Here is a 26285-nt window from a genome sequence, read left to right as displayed (position 1 = left end):
TGACCCAGGAAATCAGAATGGCTCCTGCTTTTGGGGGTTCCAACCACAATGTCTATTCTTGTTTCCCAGAATTCCAAGTTCCTCTCTTTAATAACTTTAAAAGGTAAGGTCAGTGGGGTGAAATGAATCACTAAGGTTTGAAGATGGATCAGAGAATGGGCATAGCATGTGGTACATTCCACACTAAGCAGGTCTTAATTTAAAATGTGAACTAGCAGGAAAATACAAAGGGCCTGAGAACCAAGGTGACGAACCCTTTGGGAATGGGCTCCGAGTCAGTAATGTCTCTAAATGGGGCACAGTTTTGTGCGGCATGCATTTCTATGCGCTGTGGAGGATTCATGGGGAGACTCAACCACACTTTAAAGCCTAGTCAGAAACAGGAAATACACCTTCAAAATCCCCACATGTGTCACAATGCAGAACCACATTGGTGCTGTTGAAGTGGTAAGTGCATAAATGAAATGAGGCAGAATCAAAGAGGAAGTGTCTCCAGGGCAATGTCTGGAAGGGATCTAGATCAGAAAGGAGGCGGGTCGCCCAGGCTCGGAGGAGAAGGGTGCATGAGTGGGTCTGGGCTTCCCCCATCACCAAGACCAGCATGGGCAGGTGCAGAGACTGCGTGGGCTGTTTTGGGAGCCTGAGGTCCGGTATACAGGTCCATCACTCAGGAGCCCCCCGACGCCACTTGCCTCAACCAGCCTCAGCAGGGAGGCTGGGGCGTTGTCTGTCCTCTGCCCAGCCACTTGTTTTTTAGATGAAGGAACAGAGACCTAGGAAGAGGAAGAGGTTTGTCTGCAATCACATTGTCATGACTGGAACTCAGGCTCCAAAGTAGACACCAGCACCCTCTTCTCTCCCCTCTGGTCACCTGGTTGAAAGATGACCAGACGTCAACTGTGTCGTACTGGTAGCACCTTTAACAAGTCAAACAGAATAGGTTCAGGCAGTCGTATTCCAAGAAAGAACAGTGGGAGGGGGAATGGGGTTTTGAAGCTCCTCGTTTTGTATGCATGGGAGGCAGGGCAAGGGGACTGATTTCTCTGAGGCTGATGAACAAAACATCTTCAGTCACTCAGACCAGGAGAGTCTAAATTGTCCCCTAGAGTTTGGTCTTCCAGACCCACACCTGCAGGAGAAGCAGGATCGCTGGCGAGAGCTGTCACCCATCTCTTCTATAAGTGCTTCATCCAGTCTCCATACCTTCAAGGCAGGACATCCACATAGTCACTGCCACTGTTCTCTGGGGAGAAAAGGAGATCAGCCGTGAGGCTCCACACCCAGGAGTCACCCTGACCAATACCTCTCATGGGAAAGAAGCGCTCTGCCCAGGCATAGGGCGGTCTTGATGCCACATCAGAGTGGCCTCTTCAAGGGCTGGGGTACCACAGGGAGCTCTCCTGGCAAAATAGGGGGCCTGTTTATAAGTCAAGTATCAGAGTTTCCAGCACCAGACGCCTCCGCTCAGCAGCAGAGAACCTGTGCTTCCCTGAGAGTGGGGACACCTGAGGCTTGTTCGGGGGCGGCCACGGGGACGGGCAGAAGATGAGCAGCTCAGAGGAAGTTCCTTCCCCCTTGATGGCTGAGGATTTGGGAGCTCGTCCTGCCAAGGCTGCCTGAGCTTGGACAACTGGTGTGGTGAGACTCTCGCTCAATGCTTGGAATGAACTCCAAAGGGTTCTCCTCTTGGGATTTGTGGTTATTTTACTATCCCTGAGACAAATACTACCGCCGCCCTCAAGCACCCCGAGCAGCTCATCAGGGTTTGCCTAAGGACTGCAGCACAGGTACATTCCTAGGTTGCTCCTCTGCCCCCCTTTAATTCTTTGTATTTTTTTTTTTTTCCTGTAAGTTATGGTAGAAAATGGCCATGGGACCACATCTGCAGCAACTATAGCAAGCAAATCTGTGACAGGGTACACACTCCTCTGCCTAGGGCAGGGGGACAGAGAAACAATGGGAGAGGAGGGCTGTTTTCTTATAATTAAAAAAAATATGCCTAGTCTTGGGGAGGCGAGAAGCTTGCCCAGGCAGTCTAAAGGGCAGCTTGTCTGTAGGCTGAGTGCAGTGGGTGTGGGGTGACTGCAGACTTCCCGGAACCCTCTGTTCCCCCTCCCCATGCTCCCTAGCTAGCACGCTGCTCCCATTGAGTCACCTGCCCACTGAGGACTGAAGTCCCTTGAATGGAGCTCTGACCATACATCCCCCTTTGAGAAAACAGGGTTAAACTGTAAATGTCTCAGGAAGTCTGAGCTAAGTTCCAACTATGTTGTGACTGACATATACTAGATTCTTTTCTGCGAACAGATTTCAAGGGGTGTACACAAGAGTAGCTGCTTGGGATAGGACCTGGATGCTGTACACTCAGATTTACTGATCCTCTGCAGTCTCATTTCCCACCATGGCTTAATAACTCTTGGGGTGTATCTGAAATAATTAGCCCCTGCTCCCTGCTAAGGCGCTCCAGTCGTGTCTGACTCTGTGCGACCCCATGGACTGTAGCCTGCCAGGCTCCTCTGTCCACGGGATTCTCCAGGCAAGAATACTGGAGTGGGTTGTCATGCCCTCCTCCATGGGATCTTACAGACCTGGGGATCAAACCCACATCTCTTATGTCTCCTGCAGTGGCAGGCGGGTTATTTACCACTAGCACCACCTGGGAAGCCCAGTTTGTCCACTAACACTACATAAATCAATGCTTAGCAAACATTGAACAAAATGTAACAGGATGAGGCTTGGAGAAGGAAGTTGAAGCAATTTTCTCAGTTGAAAATTCTGCTTTTTGGCCATCTATTCCCAAATATGTGATTGGCACAAGGTCACAGGGTGAGTTTGAAGTAGGCTCACGGAATGCCCAGGAACCCCTCCTCTCTCTGGGCTGCCCGAGCACAGAGCGCTCTGTGCATTTGCCACCACCAGAAGCATGAAGGCTCTGCTCCCCAAGATAGAAAATGCTGTTTGCAGGATGAAGCTTTTTAGAGCTAACATCATAGAAAGAGCAGTTATCTGTATGGATTCTACCCAGTAGGGTGGTAGTAGAAGTGGGACTAAGGCTCTTGTCTGGCCCCCCTAGGAAAGTTTTTACCATAAATACCATCCAACTCTATCGTCGATCTTCTCCATCTCAGGGAGGATCTGGTTCTCTTTATTGGCTTTACAAGGTGAAACACCAGTCCTTGATTTGGCTTTTCAAACTTGGAGATCAGTTCCTTTAGGTTTGGAAAGATCTCTCGTTTAACACCTTCCACGGTCTGCAAAAATGCAAGAAGGAGAGCACTCATCACCAGGCAACTATGTGTGAGAGGTGACACTTCTCACAACAGTGGTTTTCAGGGCTGCCTCTGAGCCACGAACTGAAAACATGTGGCTGGCATCTCATGTGTGGGAGCGCACACCACACACAAAACACAGAAATCTTCCCTTTAAAAACAGAGCTCTGGCTTGAGCTACTGTGAGTTAAGACGATTAACAATCAAGGGTCCCCACCTCAGTCTGCAGTATTGAGTGAGTTCCCATCCATGGCAATTTAGGGGCAGCTCTTGTAGGCACCCTGTGGAGGGTAACCCCTCTAAGAGCTTATGTGAGTGTGTAAATGACTAATGCCTGAGGACTTCAATGGGAAATGCAAAATATGCAATTTCTATACTTGGTGGTTCGGGGTTAGGAATTGTTGCTGTCCCTGCATGGTCCTGGGTTCAATCCCTGATCAAGGAATTAAGATCTCACAAGCCACATAGCCAAAAAAAAAAAAAAAAAAAAAAAAACCCACAAAAGCCTACATACTAGAATTCAGAACCTCCGTGAGAGGAAAATAAGACCAAAATGTCCGGATTTAAATTGAAAATGGAAATGTCAGCATGATTCAGGTAAAATTATGAACAGTTGTTTTCTGTTTACCAGCTATAAGCAAAGTACAACTTCCTAGTCATTTTTTTAAAAAAAAAATAATGCTTTCACTTTTTTTTGATGTGGACCATTTTTAAAGTTTTTATTGGATTTGTTACAATATTGCGTCTATTTTATGTTTTGGTCTTTGGCCATGAAGCATACGGGATTTTAGTTCCTCAACCAGGGATCACACCTGCACTGCCTGCATTGAAAGGCAATGTCTTAACCAGCTGACCTCCTGGGAAGCCCCTCTACTGTAATCTTACAGAAATAATTTAAAAACACAAAAGCTTCCTCAGTTCTTATGTAGTTGTGTCTCTTGATGATCACTGTGGTTCTCAGAGGGCCAAGATGTTGGTCTGCAGAGAGGGTTGGTGATGGGAAAGCTCTGGGACCTGCAATGTGTCAACCTCCATGACAGAGACTCAGGTTGAGGTGGAAGTCAGCTCCACGAAAGGCTGTTGCGTCAGCGCAAGGCAGCATCTAGCACTGGCCCTAATGTAGAGCTGCTTCTCATGAAACACCCCTGTGTCTGTTATAACAGATGCGGATGCCTCTCTGTTTTCTCCAGACAAGAGACAAAATGGGGTGTTAAGGAATTATCCAGAATTTCCCAAAATATGCACAACAAAGAAATAAATGTTTTTAAATGAGTTGTTTTAAAAGTTTCAAAAATGTTCTTTAAATTTCCATGTATATCCTTCAGCTGCACCCCAAAGGTTAACATTTTATTGTATTTGCCTTTCATCCTCTCACTTTCTAAATATACAAATGTACATATATTTATCCTTTTTTTAAAAAAATATATGAAAGTTACTGACATGATATCCCTTTAACCTAAATACTTCCTACTTCCTAAAAAGCAAGAATATTACATAACCAGACTAAAAATGAGGAAGTTAATCTTGATGTGATACTGTTTACTAATCCATAGATCTTGTTCAAAAATTTGTCAGTTGCCTCAACAATGTCCTTTGTTTCAAAGAAAAAATTATATGTGTGTGTGTGTGTATCTGGGGATCATTGTATATTCAAATCTCAGATAGTCACAGGGCACATTAGCATATCAAAGATTCTGAGAATTCTTGAAGTAAAAAATCTGCTTAACCATTTTGCAAGTATTTCATAAAGATTATTTCAGATTATATACTACTTATGGTGGTAATTAAAGATTCAATGACATTCATTATACTCTACTTGCTGCCAGAGAAGTAACTTCGAAAGAAGAAAGGTTTTTTCTGCTCAGCGCTCAGTAAACCAGACACATTAACAAAATCCCCCAAATTGCCAGTTGACTGACGCTCCCTTTTGTATTTTCATCCAGGTATGGCACACCCCCGACTCCCTAACATTCGGAGCTCTCCCCGCCTTCCCTTTTCACCCGGCCTATCGTTTAGTCTTCTGATATGACAGCAGGCTTAGACAGGGTTCAGGCTGGTGTATTTGCCCCTGGAGGAACTCTGTGCCTCACATTTATGAAAACAGCCTTGTTTGTTTTTTTACAAAAAATATTGAACCCAACTCTAGTGTGTCCCTATTTCTCTTAAAGGAAGACCAGGTTAACTGCTGATCTGACTCCAACCTACACAGTGCTTCCCAATGTAGAATGCCTCCACATGGCCACATCTCAGAGATGTTTTTAGGTTCTTCTCCCCCAGCTTTTGTTGTTTTTGTTACAGGGGTTCTTATATGTCCTTACCTGTATGTTGTAATACCCATATTTCTCTTTGAAGATTCGGTATGTGTAGACAAAATTTTTAAACCTGTGGAAAGATGACTCTGTGAATCACAGTGTTCTTATATGCAAATCCAGGTAACATCTATCACTGTATTTTCTGTGCAATGCCTTTGTCATCCTTGAATCCCAAAAAGAAACTGATCATTTCAGGCTTTCTCATCTGTGGGAATTTGAAAGAGAGGTTTTTTATTCTGATGGAAATCTGGGCTGTAGCAAAGGGAATAAGGAGAGAAAATTTAGAATTTTCGTTGTCTTGGTATTTCTCTCTAATTTTTTCACTTAGCACTTACTTGAAACACTATGCAAAATACCATTGAGCCATTCCTGTGTTGTTTATTAGTTGAAATGTCATTGATCTCATTACAGACAGTTAATGTAACTAAAATAGAGAAGGTTAGGAATTATGTGCAAGGAAGTGGTGTGTTGGGTTCTTATGCTTCATTGGACCAGGAGCCACTAGATGAGTAATCTATCTAGAATTTAGATAACAGACCCAACTGAACAATTTCCAGAGCAAGAAATAGCATACATTACAATATTTCTTCAATTCCCAGATGCCATCAATTGTAGGATGCCATATCAATTTAATAACGGCTTTTGAGTTATAAAAAATGCATCCCTTAAATGCCTCTCTCAGTTGTTACCTATGTTCTGATTCCCAAGAAATATTAAAATGTAAAAAATGAGGATCAAAAACATTAACATGAGGTTCAAATGATCTGATTCATTGCTCCTCACCCCTTCACTTGCACCCACGCCAAGGAATCAGATGACTCATCTTTCAACTGAATTGGGAAGGCAGATAGCTACTTACAGTTCATTGCCAATTGTCTGGAGGCTTTAACTGACTTCAAATCCCAACCCTTTTTGTGGTGTTTCCTGAGGCCAGAATAAGCTAGTGGGTGTCTCTGAATGACATAAGCAACAAAACCTTTTACATGAATCCTTGTCTATATGTGACATATTAAAGTATTCCACTGCTTGGGAAGAGGTCCCACAAATATCTTTTCATAGATATCTTATTCAAATCAGGATCCAAACAAGGTTCATACACTGCTTTTGGCTGATCACATGATTTCTTGAAACTCATTTATTATATGGCCTAAATTAAATTCTTAAATAAATGATTTTATTTTTAATTAATTATTGTATTATCAGTCTAAGAAAATATTTACTAGAGGGGTTTGAAAGAATAAAACAAAAGGAGGTTCTGTGTTAATTAGTCCAAAAGCCATATACTAACTATCAAGTTAGAAAGACAGACATTGCTCAGATATAGTCTTACTCTTTGCAAAGCACTTTTAATGAAATAGCAAACCAAATTGCAGCAAAACTTTAGAAGAAATTGATTTATTGACCTTGTAATACCAATATGCATTTATTTTGAAATGTTTATCCAAAAAAGCACTGTAAGAGATTACAGAGCAGTGAGGTTAGTATCTACTTCATATGGCTGCAATATTATTAGTGTTAGTTGCTCAGTCATGTCTAACTCTTTGCAACCCCGTGGACTGTAGCCCACCAGGCTCCTCTGTCCTTGGGATTCTCCAGGAAAGAATACTGGATGTTGCCATTCCTTTATCCAGGGGATCTTCCCAACTCAGGGATCAAACCCGGGTCTCCTGCACATTGCAGGCAGATTCTTTATCATCTGAGCCATCTAGAAAGCCCAGAATATTATTGGGTCAACATAAAAACTTGTTTTAATGCCTATTCTAATTATTACTTTATAGATGACATTTATAAAACTTTTAAAAAGATACATGATTTTTCAGCGTGCATCTACACCTAAGACAGGTAAAAAGACACTGGTGCCTTCTGCCCCCGTCACCATGGTGACAAGGGAGTCATCTTTATCCTCCAACACTCACAGTCTTCCCTCCACCCTCACCTGGAATCCATTCAGCTAATCTCATCATGTCCTTTGTCCCTGTTGTTAGTCACTGCAAGAATCCCAGTCTCACATGTTGTCTATCCCCCTGTGTTCTAATCCTACAAGGCTTTGTGCAGCCTTATTGTATCCCCTTCTTCCCAGCCATGAAATCCTTCCTTGTGTTCTCTAGTGCTCAAGGTCTGCCATTATCAAATTCTCCTCTAACTTCAACCTCTTCTCTAATCATCCCTGTCACCCTGTTGCTCCAAGGACACCTGGACACACTGTCTCTGTCCCAGCCAGTTCAGTTCAGTTGCTCAGTCATGTCTGACTCTTTGCGACCCCATGGACCACAGAACTCCAGGCCTCCCTATCCATCACCAACTCCCAGAGTTTGGTGTCCATTGAGTCAGTGATGCCATCCAACCATCTCATCCTCTGTCATCCCCTTCTCCTTCTGCCTTCAATCTTTCCCAGCATCAGGGTCTTTTCAAATGAGTCACCTCTTCGCATCAGGTGGCCAAAGTATTGGAGTTTCAGCTTCAACATCAGTCCTTCCAATGAACACGCAGGACTGATCTCCTTTACGATGGACTGGTTGGATCTCCTTGCAGTCCAAGGGACTCTCAAGAGTCTTCTCCAACACCACCTTTCAAAAACATCAATTGTTCGGCACTCAGCTTTCTTTATAGTCCAGCTCTCACATCCATACATGACCACTGGAAAAACCATAGCCTTGACTAGACGGATGTTTTTTGGCAAAGTCTCTGTCCCAAGGACCCTGCTTCTCTGGGACTCCACTAAAGGGATGCTGCTGTTACCTGCATAACCTCTCCTTGCAGGCCTGGACGAGAAGCCAGAGTTCTTGCTTCTGTAGCATCCAGTGTTGTTTCCTGTCTCCAAACTCTAGCTTTGAGTTTCGTGTAGAATATGTCACCTACTGCCCAATCAAGATGTCTCTATTGATGACCGCTCCTGAACTCTGGGTTATTGTCTTTCATTTCTCTAGGTTCTAGCTCCTCGCTCACTGTCACTGCCTTCAGTACTATGCCTATCTAAATTGTTGGCAATTTCAATTCACAAGATGATTATTCTTTAACACCCCAATTTCTCCATTCCTTGAACCCACCTCCTCCAATAATCTTGTCTTCCCCTACATTGCCCACTCATTCCCATGTTCATCACTAGGATTGGCTCATAATTTGTGGGGCCCAGAGAAAAAGGAAAATTTAGGGTCCCTGTTTAAAAGTTATTAAGAATTTGGGGATGGTAACAGCAGTACAGGTACTTGGTTGATAACCAAGTACAGGGCTCTCTGAGTCAGGCCCTGTGTGGCTGCATAAGGTTGCATGCCATAAAGCCAGCCTCACTTGTAACTTTGACCGTATAATTGCCAATAATGGAAACCTTCTCATAATGTGAGTTTCATGCATCCCACTCTCTTCGTCCTGCTTTCCATCTTCACTTTCCCTAGTATACGGACACCAACATTCCCTTGACCCTACAGACCTTCCAGTCCGTCGATCCTATCACTTTTCAGGGTTTTCACTTACTTGTCTTGACTCCCTTCTTTACCCAGATTAGACGGCTTGCCCACCGTTATAATCACTCTTTTCAACTCCTTTACCATCTTTCCTTTTATTTCCTTAATTAGCAAACCCAGAACCCTGACTGAGCCCAACTCACTACCACCGTATGTGGCTGGTAGACACATAGCCGTGTTCATCGTTCTCACTTAAATCAATGACCGCAAATCTCAACTGGACCCGTAATTCCTCCAGTCAGTCATTTATTTTCCTATTCCCCTCAAACAGTGATTCTATACCATTTGCTTTCTTCTTAAACCTTCAACATCTCACTCATAACTGATGACTTCACTGAGAAGATTAAAGCAATCGGGAGAGAATTTCCAAATTCCCATCACCACACATCTGCAGGCATAGACTCTGCCCTTATCACCATGGATGGGCTTTGCATGCTGATCTGCAAAGCTAACCCTTCCTATTTCCACTGGTTGTCATCCACTTTCATCTATTCAAGGACATAGTTCTAGCATTTTTTTCCCCTCTCTCTAATGTCATTATTACTCTTTGCACAACAGTCTGGGTAGTCCTTTTTAAAAATATGAGTCAGATCATGTCATTCCTCTGCATAAAAATATGGTCTAGTCACTTTTGAAAAAGAAAAATAAAACTGGTGTTGTGTTTGTGTGTGTGTGTGTGTGTGTAGTGGGATGCTTCTGTCTTAAGTCTCCTTATAAAGCTATAATTAAAACAGTAAGGAACCAGCTCTGTAGTGGAAAAAACATTAATGGAATAACATAGCCCAGAAACAGACCCATAAATATGTACAAACTTGATATATGACTGAGCTGGCATAACGAATCAGTGAGGAGGGGAGGGACTGTTTGTTAAATGGTAATGGTAATGTTTTCATGTGGAAACAAATAAAATTGGATTCTTGCTTCACGTTCCAATTAAAGACCCAATTATAAAGAAACAAAGCACTAAACTTAGGAGAAATAAAAGTGACCAACTTAATGACCTTGAGTTAAGGAAGGAGTTCTTAAGTCACGAAAAGTATCAGTCAAAAGATAAGATTAATAAAACTCACTATATTAAAATTAAAACTTCTATTTATCAAAATATACTATAAATATACTATATACTTTTGTGATAAAGTCCACAATTTGGGAGAAGATAATGGCAACCCTAATGTAAAATGAGAACATTAGTGTACAATAAGAAAATGGTAAGTACAATGATCAGTAAGCAAATGAAAAGTTGCCTCACTAATAATCAAGGAAATAGAAATGAAGCCACATTAGATTGGAGAAGGAAACGGCAACCCACTCCAGTGTTCTTGCCTGGAGAATCCTGGGGATGGAGGAGCCTGGTAGGCTGCCGTCTATGGGGTCGCGAAGAGTTGGACACGACTGAGTGACTTCACTTTCACTTTTCACTTTCATGCATTGGAGAAGGAAATGGCAACCCACTCTAGTGTTCTTGCCTGGAGAATCCTGGGGACGGAGGAGCCTGGTGGGCTGCCGTCTATGGGGTCGCACAGAGTCGAACACGACTGAAGCGATTTAGCAGCAGCAGCAGCCACATTAGATATCATTTCATGCCAAATTGGCAAAGATGTAAAAGTTACTAATTCAAAATATTGACTGTGATATGGAGCTATACAAAGTTTTATATACTACTAATGGGGGTGTAATTAGATACCAAAGCCATAGAGAAAAATTTGGCAAAACTTAGTAAAGTTGAACGGTGTACAGCCCATGAGCCCAACTGTCTACTCGTTCACATTGGCACTGTTGAAACTGACAATGCCAATATTTTATTACTTATAAAGCAAAGATCAGTGAAACTATGTATTTGTTACATTTAAGGATACTTTAAAAGTCATAAGTATATTACAAAGTACAAATAAAAGTATAAATTAGTGAAAATGTATATTTTCTAATATAAACTGTTATCAGATTAATCAAAATACAGTAATCAAAAAATAACTCCATAAAACTTTAAAATTACAATTAACAATAAAAATTTAGAATAAAAATAGCTTTTTAGTGCAATTTTGAGATTAAAGGGAAAAAATGGAGGGATGAAGGGAGGAAGAAGAAGGATTGTAGAAAGAAGGGGTATCAGTGGTGTCATCCTTGAATTCTGAGGGGTTTTGGTGCAAGTTTTTCCATCTGTCAGAACTCTGTTTACACTAGTTGAGGGATGATAAAGATGTAAGAATAACCTAGGTAAATCTTCTCTTATGATTTGTTCATCTTCAAACAAACATCTCTTGTTCTGCAACTTGGAAAAAATCTTTTATGAACATTTGACTCTTTGTAGTAGTTAATATCTCTTTACTGAAACCAAGCTGCAGTTTGTTATTTAAGCCTTTAGTAATCTCAGCAGTTAGCTTTCTAGATTCCAGAAAATTACCACTGCTCTGAAACAGCCTTTGTCCAAACACAAAGCAAAACAAAGAGATAAAAAGTTCCCACCACTGAATATGTATTATTTTTGCCAGCAACCTCACCCATTTTATCCCTTTTGAAGTTCACCATTTTGTGGCAAAGGCTATGTTTTAATTCTCTAGTAATTTTCTTTTAAGGAGGTTTTACTTTTTTCAATATTTAGGAAAAAGACTTTTCAAAAAACAGATGTAAATTGAATACAGTCTTAACATATGTGTCCTTGACTTTCCCCCTGTGCCTTTAAGAGGGTAGGGTGACTTTAGCTGCTTCTCTTGGGGAGAGAAGAGGAGTGATGGGTAGATGGGGTTTACTTGGTGTGTGTATATTCCTGTCTTACCAGGTCTCAAGTCTTATAAAACTGTGATAATCAGTATCACAATATTGTCACATCTACAGACCACTATAACCAGCCGCAGGACACCTCTGCCATCCAGGCACTGTTCAAAGACCTGGCGGAGCAAGGCGGTTGCGCTGAGTCAGTGCACCTAATGCTTCAGGTCAGTTCATCAGTAGGAAAGGGGAACTTTTGAAAAGACACATTTATCACACACTGAATTTTAATTATCCACTTCCTCTTCTGTAATCTGGGGCTTCCCTGGTGGTTGTGGTAAAGAATTCACCTACAGTGCATGTCTGATTCCTTGGTCAGGAAGATCCCCTGGAGAAGCAAATGGCAACCAGCTCCAGTATACTTGCTGGAGAATCCCATGGACAGAGGAGCCTGGCAGGCTACAATCCATGGGGTCCCAGTCAGACATGACTTAGTTTCTCAACAACAACATCTTTAATTCACACTCAGATCAGAATAGTGTCTGCTTTGTTCATTCTAGCGCATTACCTTTCTCATAGCATATTCTCACTATTTGTTGGGTTACACTGAATTATCTTAATAAGAAATGTGCCAAACATATATGGAAAATCTAACCAATAAAATACTTCACAGAACAAAAGGAGGTGGAATGTTTTTGAACTGAAAGACTATTGTAAAAATATAAACACTTACCAAATTTTATTTTAATCTGTAGTCCTAGCTTCAACCTGCCCCTGAACTCCAGACTCAATTTTTTCCAACTATTTAACATCTTCTCTTGTATGTCTGTTAGGCACTTCAAGTTTAATACATCCAGTACCAGTATATATATGTGTGTGTGCTGGACATTTTCCATATCTCCAGATCCTCTTTCTAATTTTCCCTACTCTGCTCTGTGCTCTGACCTCTATGGGCTTCCTTGCTCTCAGACTTCTGATTGGTTTAGTCATTGGGAGACATGTGTACGAAGAGTACATGTGGAAATAGATAAAAGGATGTTAAACCAAAAAGGATAAAATAGAACGTTTGTTGGCTGAATTCATCAATAAAGGCACACTCACCCAGGATTTGAAACTAGTATATTAGCTCATGTACCTGGGAGTGACATAAACATTTTGCTAGACTGGTAAATTAAAGCATAGATTTATCATATCAATGTATGACAAAACCCACTGAAAAATAAATAAATAAATTAATTAATTAAAAAAAAATAAAATAAAGCATAGATTTAATAATGGCTCACATTCCATAGAGATTAAAATGCTAAAATTTCCTTGGCATTCTACAGAGAAAGGAATCTAAAAACTCAGGAAGATGAGAATGTTATGATAAATGTATTTATGCAAACTATTTAGTTATTCCCCTCCCCCATTTACGTGACTTAACTATGCTTAGTCGCTGTCATGTCCGACTCTTTGCCACCCCATGGACTGTAGCCCGCCAGGCTCCTCTGTCCTTGGGCAAGAATACTGGAGTGGGTTGCCATGCCCTCCTCCAGGGGATCTTCCCAACCCAGGTCTCCCACATTGCAGGTGGGTTCTTTATGGTCTGAGTCACCAGGGAAGCCCCTTAGGGGACTTAATGATGCCCTAAAAAATAATTGCGAGGAGAGTACCAGCGTCTTTGAAAAACTCTGGCTCTGTGCTGTAGGCTAGAGTTGACATTGAGGAATTCTGCAATGAAACTGGGTTCCCTGATTTCAGTGGAAATAATGGGGTGCACTGAAACAATGAGGTTAGGTATTGGTGTTCAATGAGAGACAAAGGGAGCCAGTTATCAAAAACCACAGAGATGTAACAGTATAAGAAATAGCTTACTGGACATCTGTGGTGATATTTAATTGATTCACTGGATTGCAAAGCAGAGAATGATGATAGACAGTCAAAAGTTCTGTTGGATATAAAGTAAACAGAGAACTTCTAGGTCTGGTAGAAGAACCCTGACTTGAGTCATAGAATAAGGATTCTTGGGTGACTTATTCAATTTATAGATTTAATCCAGTCCACAGTCTCAGATCCCTTTCATTGAAAGGAATGTTGGGTTTCTGGGCTCCTTTAAGAAGGAATGTAACAACACTTCAAGCCTTTCCCAGAAAAACCTACAGGGGGACTGTATACTGGAAAAAGGAAAAGTGCTCATGTTTTCGAGGGTTATTTGATAGTGACTCTGAACTGACACTAATCCTCAGAGACTCAAATGTTCCCCTGATCCGGCAATTCAGAATTAGAACTCCTGAGGTCAGGTGATATAATAAATTTTGACCTGAGTCTATTTCCAGTGGTTTCAGTGGGGCCACAGGACCATCCTATGGTTATTTCTCCAGTTCCAGAATGTACTTAAATACTTCACTGTTGTTCAGTCACTAGGTCATGTCTGACTCTTTGCGATTCCATGGACTGCAGCACGCCAGGCTTCCCTGTCCTTCACTATCTCCTGGAGTTTGCTCAGACTCATGTCCATTGAGCCCATGATGTCATCTAACCATCTTGCGGTGTTTATGGTGGCTCAGACAGTAAAGAATTTGTCTGCAATGCAGGAGAACTGGGTTTGAGCCCTGGGTTGGGAAGATCCCTGGAGAAGGGAATGGCAACCCACTCCTGTATTCTTGCCTGGAGTATCCCATAGATCGAGGAGCCCGGCAGGCTACAGTCCTTGGAGTCCCAAAGAGTCCCTAACATTTGCACACTTGGAAACTGACAAAATCTTGTTGGTTCTTTGAATCATAGAATGAGTACTATAATAGTAGGAAGGACCAAGCATGAGCCCCTATAACTGGTTTCATCTTCCAAGACAGTAAACTGAAGCAATTCACATCCCTAGAAGAAATTTCTATACTAAGAGCACCATCAAATCATGAGTTGTGTGGTGTATTGATTCCTACCACATTCTCATTTAGCTCACCCATTTGGCCAGTGCAATCACTAGATATATCTTGGATAATGACTATGAATTATTGCAACATTAATCAAAGGTTATTGTATTTTCAACTGCTGTTCTAGATGTGCACATTTTGGGGATAAAATAATCACAAATTTGGCACCTAGGTCTATGAAAAGATTTGCTGTAGGCCAAGCAAAAGCAAACCATCTGTCTATCTGAAATTCCTAATAGCAAAGTAATCAGAACCAATTTGCCTTCATTTGAGAAGAATAGCAATACACAGTCATGGTCATACCACAAAGATTTGTCAATTCTTCTTCTGGTGTAATATAACCCAGAAGGACATTGATTATCTTAATGTCTTTAAAAAATGATGTTGGTTCATTTCTGAATTTGTTTCTATTGATTAACATTTCTCCTTCCCTTTAATAGGAATGTTTAGACCATTTGCATTTAATATGATCATCAATATGATTGAATATCAGATATAACATTCTGACATTTTACCTTATTTGGTGATGGGATATTTTTGTATTCTTATAAATATTATTGAACACATTTCTAAGGGTGCAATTAAGCTACTTGGAAAAAGTTAAATATTTTTGAGTCTTACTTAAAATCTTTTTTAGTTGGGACAAGAGAAGCCTTGAGTAAAGGGAAGTTATTGTTTAGACTGGATAAAAAAGCAAGACTCAAGTTTATGTTTCCTACAAGACACCTGATATAAAAATAAAGACAGAAAAGTGTGATCCCACTGTCCACTGGGGGAACAGCAAACTTGTTGAAATTCTCAGAATAAAGTCTAATAATTAACTGGAAAAAAAACCCCACCACAATTAGATTAAAAGTTAATTGATGGGGAAAATATATCCTATTAATACTAATAAAAGTAAAGCTAGCAATGTCAGCTAAAGTAGACTTCAGAGCAGGGACTCTAACCAGGAATAAATAAGGGGATTTTCAGAGAGATAAACGTGTCAATTAATCAAGAGGATATAACAACCCTAAATGTTTACGTATGTAAGTCTTTTTACAAAATGCATAAAGGATAGATGTTTTTCCAAGGAAGATATACAAATATAATATATTTGTATTGAGATATATGTAAAGGTGCTCAACCTGATGATTACTAATCATCAGGGAAACTGAAATCAAAATAACAGTGAGGTATTACCTCATACCAGTTAGAGTTTTTGTTGTGTAGTTGCTAAGTTGTGTCTGACTCTTTTGTGACTCCATGGACTGCAGCCCTCCATGCTCCTCTGTCCATGGGATTTCCCAGGCAAGAATACTGGAATGAGTTGTCATTTCCTTCTCCAGGGGATCTTCCCAACCCAAGGATCGACCCGCATCTCCTGCATTGGCAGGCAGGTGCTTTAGCACTGAGCCAGCCATTAGGGAAGCCCATCTGTTGGAACAGCTATCATCAAAGAGACAAGAGATAGCAAGTGTAGGTAAAGATGTGGAGAGAAGGGAACACTTGTGCACTCTTGGTGGGAATGCAAATTGATACAGCCACTATGAAAAACAGTATAGAGGTTCCTCAAAAAAGTAAAAATAGAGCTACCACGTTATTCATTAATCCCACTTCTGAGTATATGGCCAAAGGGAATGAAAACAAGATATCTAAGAGACATCTGCACTCCCTTATTCTTTGCAGAATTATTCACAATAGCCAAGATAAGGAAACAACCTACAAGTTCATCAGCTGATGAATGGATAAAGAAGACGTGGTATGTATAAACAGTAGAACATTATTCAATCATGCTAAACAGAGGTAAATGCTGTCAGAGATTAAATGGTATCACTTATACATGGAATCTTAAAAGAAAAAAAAACCTGTTGATTGAGAGACAGGAACAAAAATTCACACTACCATCTAAGTTGATGCACAAAAAACTCAGCCCTACTAGAAATAGAAGGGCTAAATACATAGCTAACAGGAAAAGACTGAATACTTTTTTTCAAGGTCAGAAAATGATGAGGATTTTTGTACTCATCACTTCCACATTGTTCTAAAAGTCTTAGATAGTGCAATAAGGCAAGAAAAAAAATGGAACAGAAACATTGAAATGGGAGAAGTACAGTTATCTTAATTGCAGATGGAATATAGAAAATCATACAGAAATTCTACCAAAAAATCCACTAGACCAATAAGTGAATTTAGCAAGGTTGCAGGATATAAGTTCAATACATAAAAATTAATTGTGTATTCACTCACTTCAATTGAATAAGTGGAAAGTGAAATTAAAATAATTAAAAAATTTAAATCATTAAAACCTGTTATCATGTAGAATAACATCAAGCATTTGAAATTTTAGGGATAAATTTGACAAAAGATGTACAAGATCTGTTACAAAACATTTTTGAGAGAAACTATAAAAGATATAAATGAAAGAAGAGGTTAAACTGTATTCATGGATCAGAAGAATTAATATTATCATGTTGGTTCTCCCCAAATTGACCTATAGATTCATGCAATCTTAGTCTATCATCAATATTTATGTGTGTGTGTCTTAGTTGAAAAGTTGAATCTGAAATATGTGTGGAATACAAAGGATCTAAGATAGTCAAAATAACCTTGAAAAAGTTGAGTGATTTACACCATCTTATTTCAAGACTTATTATAAACTGATGCTAACCAACATAATATAGAATTTTCATAAAAAAAAAAATCAAGGCTGAGAGCTCAGAGATAGAGCCAGACTTATACAGTTAATAGTTTTTGTTTTACAAAGGCACCAAAGCAATTTATTGGGAGAAAGAATAATCTGTTCAACAATTGAGCTGGAACAAATATGTGGCCATATTTAATAAAACACCAACCCCAACCTTACCCAATGCAAAAATCAGGATGGGCTACATGAACTGTGAAAGTTAAAACTTTCTGTTGAGTTCTTCTTACCTGCAACTTTCCTATGACTACAAAAAGTCCCTCCTTTCCCTTCATACCAGCAGCTGAATCCCTTATATCTCCAAATATCTATTCCATTTTGACTCTGCTGATTATAAAGCTAGACCCAGTTCCAACTTCTAACTGTCAAGTCACCTACATAGTGTTTCTCACATTGGTGTTTTCTGCACACTGTATCAGACTGTGAGATCAGGTAACATTTCCTGTCCATGCTTACCACCCACATAACTGTCTGGTCGGTGATAATATGCTGCTAGACCAACTTTCCTCTGTGACTTCCTTTATTTCTAACCTTCTCCCTAAAAACCTCATTTAGATCTGTGAAATCATGGAAGTTGTTATGTTGCTATTCTAGCACAACAAAGAAGAAAGGGTAGTTCTCTAAGAAGCAAAATGCAAGATTCCACATATCAGGATCTACTGCCAAGCCCAATGCATGGAAGGCTCCTGCTTGGGCACTTTAAAGAGTTCCAAAAGGATCACCTTGAGCATTAGAACTAGGGACATTGGTAAGAAAGGCAAGATAACAATCTATTATGACAGTTTGGTCATGGACCTCTTAGTTAATAAGAAGCTCCATTCCATTTCCCACAAAATAGGGATATATCACCTACCAAGGATGGCTTTCCAAAGCATAAATAATTGATGTAACATGCTTGGCACAATTTTTGGCTCATGGAAAGCACCTTCATAGCGGCTCTTGTTGCACTGATGTAGAAAAACAGGCTAACACTTGTGTTGTAGATAATTTTCACTTTGCTCACACAGGGTGTATACTGGAATATGAACTGCTTTACATGACCTTCTCAGAGGAATCTTTCCTGAAGCCAACCTAAGGTAGACTCTGCCCTTGCTGAAATGTGCCTCTGATTTGTTTTCACTTTATTGACTCCTCTCACTGGAATGTCATTTCATGAGGGCAGGACTAGTGTCTGTGCCATTTATTACTATTTCACCAATGCATAGGACCATACCTAGAACATAGTAGGCACTCAGTGTGTGCTGCTGAATGAACAAATGACGGTTCTAGTCACCCTCCAAGTCCTATCTTCCATGAAGGCTCTTGACTCCTTGATGAATGAATCATTCCTTTCTCTCAGTTCCTATCATGCCCTAACGTAAGTCATCAGTTATCACAAACCTCACAGGGCCCATTTACTTCTCTATTTTTCGCTCTAGACTCTGAGGTGTATTGAAGGCATTAACTGAGTATCTATACAGTGCTTGGCATGAAAGTGCAAGCTTAGTCATTCAGTCGTGTCCAATTTTTTGCGACCCCATGGACTGTAGCCTACCAGGCTCCTCTGTCCATGGGATTTTCCAGGCAAGAGTACTGGACTGGGTTGCCATTTACTTCTCCAGAGGATCTTCCTGACCCAGAGATTGAACCCAGGTCTCCCACATTGTAGGCAGACGCTTTATCATCTGAGCCATCAGGGAAGTCCTTGACATGGGAGACTTTAAAAAATTGTTGAAAAATTACAATCGAATGGTCTATACTGATGTGATAAAATTTCACAAGAACTATGAAAGGGGCCAAACGGGTTTTGAGGGGGCTATTTGATCTGAGCCTTAAGGCTGAGGGTGCCTGAAATTTTGTTTGCCTTTTAGTGACATGGGCAGGGAAGAGGGTGAACCTTGATCAACTGCAGGAGTCTAATGGATATTGATTCCTGCCTCTCCGTTTGATTTGTTGTTATTATTTGTATTCAATTTTTTAGGGATTTTTGCTTTGGATGAATATTTAAGTTAGCATGATGTGTCACAGAGCAGTTGTGCATAAATGTCAATTATTATAGAGAATCCCAGTATAGATTACCTAAGCTGAAATCTTGACTGAGGTCCCTCCTATCTATTTCACATACTTGGCACCTCCTTTTTTTTAATTTTTAAAATTTATTATTCTGTTATTTTGGCTATGCTGAGTCTTCATGGCTTTCCATGGGCCTTTTCAAGTTGTGCTGAGTGGGGGCTACTTTTCGTTGCGGTGCTCGGCCTCCTCACTGCACTGCTTTCCCTTGTTGCAGACCACAAGCTCTAGGCACATGGGCTCAGCAGCTGTGGTACACGCTTTAGTTGTTCCACAACCTGTGGGATCTTCCGGGACCAGGGATCAAACCCGTGTCTCCTACCTCGGTAGGCAGATTCTTCTCCACTGTGTCAGCAAGGAAGTCCCCCTTGCACCTTCTTCTAATTTCCATTCCCACTGCTTGCCCCACCATAGCAAGTGCCTCACCATCTCCCATCTAGAGACACAGCAGTCTCTATTGCCATCATTATCTGCCAGCTTCAGTATATTATCCTTATTAGATTGAAGTTCCCAAAACTCAGTACCAGTCTTGTCATTTCCTTTCTCAGAAACCATCCGTGTTTCCCCATCAACTACAGAGTCATTCTTTTAAGACCCATAATATTACTCTAAACTGACTTTGATTTGTTTCCAAACTACCTTTCTAGAACCCTGTGTGATTCCTATATGCTTTAAAATATCCGTTTTCTGGACCTATGTTCCTGCCTTTCCCCCAGTCTACAATGCCTTCTATCTCATTTCTGTGTAACTGTATCTTATCTACTCTTTTAAGTCCCAACTCAAATATCACCTCCTCTAAGAAGACTTTACTGATCATCTCCTTTGGTTTTAAATTTGTATAAAACTGTCTCTTCTGAAATTTATACTTTACCCTTATTTTATTTATTTACATGTTGAAAAAATTGTAAGTTGCCTATTGGAATCACCTTAAATCCCCCAGGGCCTTAGCACAGTGTTTGCATAGATAGTAGGGACTCACTACATTTTTATAAACATTTTTAAAAATTACCAAAGTAATATCTGCACATATAAACCATTTAAACAGTGAGAAAAAGTTATCAAGTAAGAAGAATGAATCCACAACCTTTTCTTCCCCATTTATCCCTCCTAAATTTCCCAGCTGTAACCAATATTGTAAATTTCTAATACACATTTCAAAAAGTGTTTATGGATATACAGGGATATAGGCATCATTTTTTTCTTTTTTTTTAATACAAATGGGATCATACTTAATATCTTGCCTTTTTCACAATAGATCTTGAAATTTTTTCCATATTAAATATGGATTTACTCAGTCTTGTTAATGCCAATTTGTACATACTTATGCAGTAATAACTATAAGATGTATTATTATTAATGAGATTTGCCGTCAAATGTTAGGCTTTCCCAATGGCTCAGCGGTAAAGAATCTGCCAGTAGTGCAGGAGCTGCAGGAGCTATGGGTTCGATCCCCCAGTAATGAAGACCGCCTGGAGAAGGGAATGGCTACCCACTCCAGTGTTCTTGCCTGGAGAATCCAAGGGACAGAGCAGCCTGGCGGCCTACAGTCCACGGAGTCCCAAAGAGTTCAACACGGCTTAGTGACTGAATAGAAAGTGAAACAAAGTGAAGTCGCTCAGTCGTGTCCGACTCTTTGCGACCCTGTGGACTGTAGCCCACCAGGCTCCTCCATCCATGGGATTCTGCAGGCAAGAGTACTGGAGTGAGTTGCCATTTCCTTCTCCAGGGGATCTTCCTGACCCAGGGATTGAACCCTGGTCTCCCGCATTGTAGGCAGCCACTTTTACCGTCTGAGCCACCAGGGAAGTCTAGTGACTGGATTGTTAATCACCGTTTAAAGAAGTTGCATTTAGCAAGTGCAAGCACTTTTACTTCCCCCAAATTGAATTTCCTCTGGGTATTTTCAGTTTTAATTCTGGACCACTGAAATGGTAAAAATGGTATCACAGTATTCTTTTGTGTTTATTTAGCTATCTAATATTTTCTTATTCTTTCTTTTTCATATTCCATTTCAAAGAATCTCCTCCTCTTGCACTTTGTCTAGTTTTCTATTGTTTTTAAAGAGCTTTTCCATGTTAATGAAGTTTTGATTTTCTTCTGTTGGTTTGTCGTTAATAACAGTTTTTTTGTCATTGTTCTCATTATAATGGTCATATTTAACCATCTTTTCTTTTTTGTTTTCTGGTTTTATGTCTTGTTAGAAAGACTTCCTCGATTCCAGGAATATTTTTTAATAGTTCCTATTTTCTTTTAATACACATGGTTTCATTTAGAAAAAATAAGTTCTGTATTAGAACCACTTTGAATTAACTTTAAGAATTAAGAAAGGGATTCAGGTTATTTTCTCTAAGTGACCAGCCAAGTGTCCCAGCACAGTTAATTATCATTCATCTTTTCCTCACTGATTTGAGATGGTCTTTTAAATATAAAGTAAATTCCTTATGTATTTGGCTTTATTTCTATCAGACTCTATATTCCAAATATTTAATTGATCTCTCAGTATCAAACTCTTTTAATTATTGTAGTAATTGCTGTAGTAATGTATTTTAGTATTTGGTAGAGCTAATCCCCCTTCTTTTAATAAAAAACTTTTCTGGCTCTCTGGCAGTTTCCCTGTGTTTTATTTCCCATCTGGATACATTTTACTATCTTTGAAGAGAAAATTTAAGATTCTGTTGATTTGTTTTACCAGAAAAATGCTGAATTTATAGATTAATTATGGTGAACTGGTAAGCTTCCAAATTGAATTCTTCCTTCCATTTAAGTCTTCTAGTGAGCTCCCCAGGAGATATTTAAGTTTGCACATTTCATATTATTTTTATTCCTAGGTACTATTAATTTTTGCTGATGTAAATGAGGTGTTTTATTATATTTTCTTACTAGTTATTATTTCAGTATGGAAGCTGTTGATTTTTAGATTTCAATTATAAAAGCTGATATCCCTACTGAATTTTCTTAAAGATTTTAGTAGTTTTTTTTTCAGTTAAATCTAGATTTCAAAGGTATAAAGTCAACTGTAAATAATAATTTTACATCTTCCTTTTCAATTTTTACATTTATTTCTTTTGATTAATTACACTTGCTGATATCTCCTGGAAAATATTAAATAGTAGTGCTTATAATCACTTTGGCTCATTCATGATTTTAGGGGTAATACTTCTAGCGCTTCATCTGGTGTTAAGGAAGCATCTATCTAGCTATATATGGTTAGGAGTGTATAAGTGAGTGCATGCATGTGCACACATGAGTATGTGTTTAATTGAGGGGTAGACGCTGAATTTTATTTAGTACCTTTTAAGCAAATTTGAATGAGTTATACAGTTTGCAACCTCTGACCTATTAACACACAATTAAACTGATACTTTTCCTGACATGGAGCCATCCTTGGTTTCTTAGGTTGGACCACAGTGTATTTCCTGCTTTAATGTCTTGCTGGCTTCTGTTTTGTGAGTAGTTTATTGAAAATTAATAGTAAATGAAATTTAAATTGGTCTGTAGTTTTCTTGTGTTAGTCTTTTTTTGAAAAAAAAAAAAAAAAAGATTTTACCTTCATATGCGGAAATTGAAAAAAATCAGTAGAAAGAAGACAACAACTCAAGCTAAAAATGGGTAAAGGATATTATGTTGTTCTCAAAAGAAGAGTTAGTGATGGCTAAAAAATATATGAAACCACTCTCAACATCACTTGTAACTTGAATTCATGCTGCTAACACCTGAAGGCTGCCTTCCTGGTGTCACATAAAGAAAGAAGGACACCCTGTCTATTCTGTCAGTAATGACACTCTTTTTTGGCCTCGTAACTCCCAGTTCTAAGAAGCACTGAAGCTTATCCTTGGAGACACTTGGGTTTTAATTCTTGTAACAGGTAAAGAAAAAGTTCAGTGTTCTCCACAAACAGAAGATCCTTTAAGATAGTAGATTTCCCCTGATATCTGTTTAAGGTTGGTTTCTAAACTGGGCTGAGCAACTTCCTTCAGTAGTGTAGCTCTGAAGCTCTGGCTTAAACTTTCACATGGAACTCAGCTTCTTTGGAAATGCCCGATGTGTTACAACACAAGCAAGTTGTTTTAGACATCGCAGGGTCTGTTTCTGCATCTACAAAATGGTAGCCTTGACAGACTACAAGCAGGATGAAAGGAAATAATGTCCATTGCAGCCTTTTACAAATGTAATAAAGTTTGAAACGTTATTAGTATCTGAAAAATCACAAGCAGAGCCAGCCATGTAAAAACTTGGCCTCTCGGGTTAAAGTGTCATGTTTCCCGTACTAAATAAACCAGCCTCTGTAGGAGAGGAACTTTCTCACATGGCTGACTTCTCTGTCTCTCTGCTCCCTTCCTATGCTTCCTGAAGCCTTATCCTCACCAGTAGCCCCACTTCTGCTGCTCCACAGAGTCTGCTCATGGAGAGAAGGAAAGGTGGAGGAGCTTAGACAGACTTGTTCCGTCCATTCCCTCGTGGCAGTGTCTAGCTATTTCTCATTCTGCTCATTTGGGCTGCAAAGTCAGTGAGGCACAGTTTCTTTTCCACCTGGATATCAGTCCTACACTTAACATATGCGTGGAAGGTGAGGCTACTCACGAGACACAGAGGCACAGGACTCCGGGCATAGACTCGCTGTCTCTTAGCAGATAGTTGCCATCCACTCTTTCCTTGAGCAGCAGGGTCTCACAGTCTCGCTTGGACAGAGGGCCATGGTAATAAGGCAGATCCATGGGGAGCCCTCCGGTACCCCAAGTTGAGGGACGAATCTGAGGAGAGAATTGGAGGCAGCAGGCCTAAATGGAAATACCTCTTCCTGCTCTGGCTTGTAGGAGTGAAATAAGGTTACTCTGTGGGACTCAGATAGTTTCACAAGATTCAGGAAATGAGAGAGGTGGGGTGATGAAGTGACCAAGACTTTTCAGCCTATAAGTGGCCCAAGTATGACTCACGGAAGTGGGTTAAACTATGTCTGAAATACACAGTGGAATCAACAATGTTTGTGGCTCAAGCTCAATGCTGAACACAAGCGCCTCAGAACTGGTTGCAGCCGTCCTTGTAGTTCACCCTAAGTCATCAGTTTTCAGCTTCTCTGGCTCATGGCATCCCTTCCGGGGATGCTTTTGGCTGAAAGGGAATCCCATCTCCTGCTGAAGCCACCTATGAGCATGCTCTGCTCAGCTCAGAACAGGTGCTCAAAAGAGTGTACAGATGCTGAATGAATCCAAGTATATCCAGAGGTAGTGGAACAATCGAGAAGGTAGGACATCCATGGATCAAATGACATGAGAAATGTAAGACAGTGATGGGAATAGGAAGCCCTGGGCACTGTTGGGGAGGATGGTCTGGGGGGACTATTGCCTGGCTAAGGCGCCTAGCCACTGGCGAACAAAGGCCATTTTTAACATCTTCTAGCATTGAGCCTCTTGGGGAAGGGGCCGGTGCACATGGGAGGGAGATCTGGATATGCACAACGAGTGTAGGGATATTTCTCCAACTGGAAGAAAAGAATATATTAGGCTTCGATTTGAAAAACCTCAGGTCCTTTGAGGTTTCCATCCTTTGGGGCATCATTAATGTTTCTTATAAAGAAAAACCAAAAAAGGTCTATCCAGCCCAGGACACTTAGCCACCCTGGTGTTGACAAGAAAAATCTTTTCTGCTGAGCCTTTTCTACTTAGATCAACTGATATTCTTGGAAAAGATTGTTTCTGTTATCTGAGGATCAGAATTAATCCTAAATGCAATTTCTAAGACCCCTTTTCCTAGCTTTGTTGACATACAATTGACATGTAACATTGTATAAATTTGAGGTATAACCTTTTAACTTCCTATTTGCAAGTGATTACTACCGTAGTGTTAGCTAACATGGCCATCTTGTCACATGCTTACTATTTCTTTATGTTTTACTATTTACATATGTTTTACTGTTTACTATTTACATGTCTTACTATTTCTTAAATGTTGTGAGAACATTTAAGATCTACTCTTGTGGCAACTTTCATGTAGTAAGTATTATTCCTTGTAATCACCATGTTGTACTTCAGATTCCCATAATGTATTCATCATATAACTGGAAGTTTCTACCCTTTGACCAATATCTCCTCATTTCCTCCAAGGCTTTTTGAGGAACTAAGTCATCCTACATAGTATTATTTTTTATGTTCAAGTAAATCTTTAATTACAAAAAGAGGCAACAGAAAAATCTGGGACTCCAGTTGCAGTTTGTCAATCCTTCATTTAGAGTATGACTGCCTCATTTCAGTTCAGTCGCTCAGTCATATCCGATTTTCTACAACCCCATGGACTATAGCACACCAGGCTTCCCTGTCGGTCACTAACTCCCAGAGCTTGCTCAAACTAACATCCATTGAGTTGGTGATGCCACCCAACCATCTCATCCTTTGTTGTCCCCTTCTCCCCTGCCTTCAATCTTTCCCAGCATCAGGGTCTTTTCTAATGAGTCAGTTCTTCCCATTGGGGGGTCAAAGTATTGGAGCTTCATCTTTAGCATCAGTCCTTCCAATGAATATTCAGGACTGATTTCCTTTAGGATTGACTGGTTGGATCTCCTTCCAGTCCAAGGAACTCTCAAGAGTCTTCTCCAACACCACAGTTCAAAAGCATCAATTCTTCTGTGCTCAGCTTTCTTTATAGTCCAACTCTCACATCCATACATGACTGCTGGAAAAATCATAGCTTTGACTAGATGGACCTTTGTTGGCAAAGTGATGTCTCTGCTTTTTAAAACACTGTCTAGGTTGGTCATAGCTTTTCTTCCAAGGAGCAAGTATCTTTTAATTTCATGGCTGCAATCACCATCTGCAGTGAATTTGGAGCCCAAGAAAACAAGTCTGTCACTGTTTCCCCATCTATTTGCCATGAAGTGATGGAATAGAATGCCATGATCT

At 40.2% G+C, this 26285-nt stretch overlaps 1 protein-coding gene across 2 annotated transcripts; it reads right to left on the bottom strand.

The window, feature by feature from the left end:
• Positions 1–913: 913 nt before the first annotated feature.
• On the bottom strand, positions 914–24179 carry SH2D1B (SH2 domain containing 1B). 2 transcript variants are annotated; one of them, XM_065924966.1, is made up of 4 exons: positions 23974–24179; positions 5588–5651; positions 3086–3251; positions 914–1243 (listed from the first exon to the last, which is right to left on the bottom strand). In XM_065924966.1, the coding sequence occupies exons 1-4, from the start codon at positions 24105–24107 to the stop codon at positions 1206–1208; spliced, it is 402 nt and encodes a 133-aa protein (XP_065781038.1). In that variant the 5' UTR covers positions 24108–24179; the 3' UTR covers positions 914–1205. The 2 variants fall into 2 exon arrangements, with proteins under 2 accessions (XP_065781038.1, XP_065781048.1); XM_065924976.1 differs by having other exon boundaries at positions 3095–3251.
• Between the last annotated feature and the right edge of the window lie 2106 nt (positions 24180–26285).

This window comes from Muntiacus reevesi, chromosome 1, assembly GCF_963930625.1.
Source record: "Muntiacus reevesi chromosome 1, mMunRee1.1, whole genome shotgun sequence".
Lineage (NCBI taxonomy): Eukaryota > Metazoa > Chordata > Mammalia > Artiodactyla > Cervidae > Muntiacus > Muntiacus reevesi.
The sequence above is the reverse complement of the archived record's forward strand: the minus strand, read 5'-3'. Positions and strand labels throughout refer to the sequence as shown.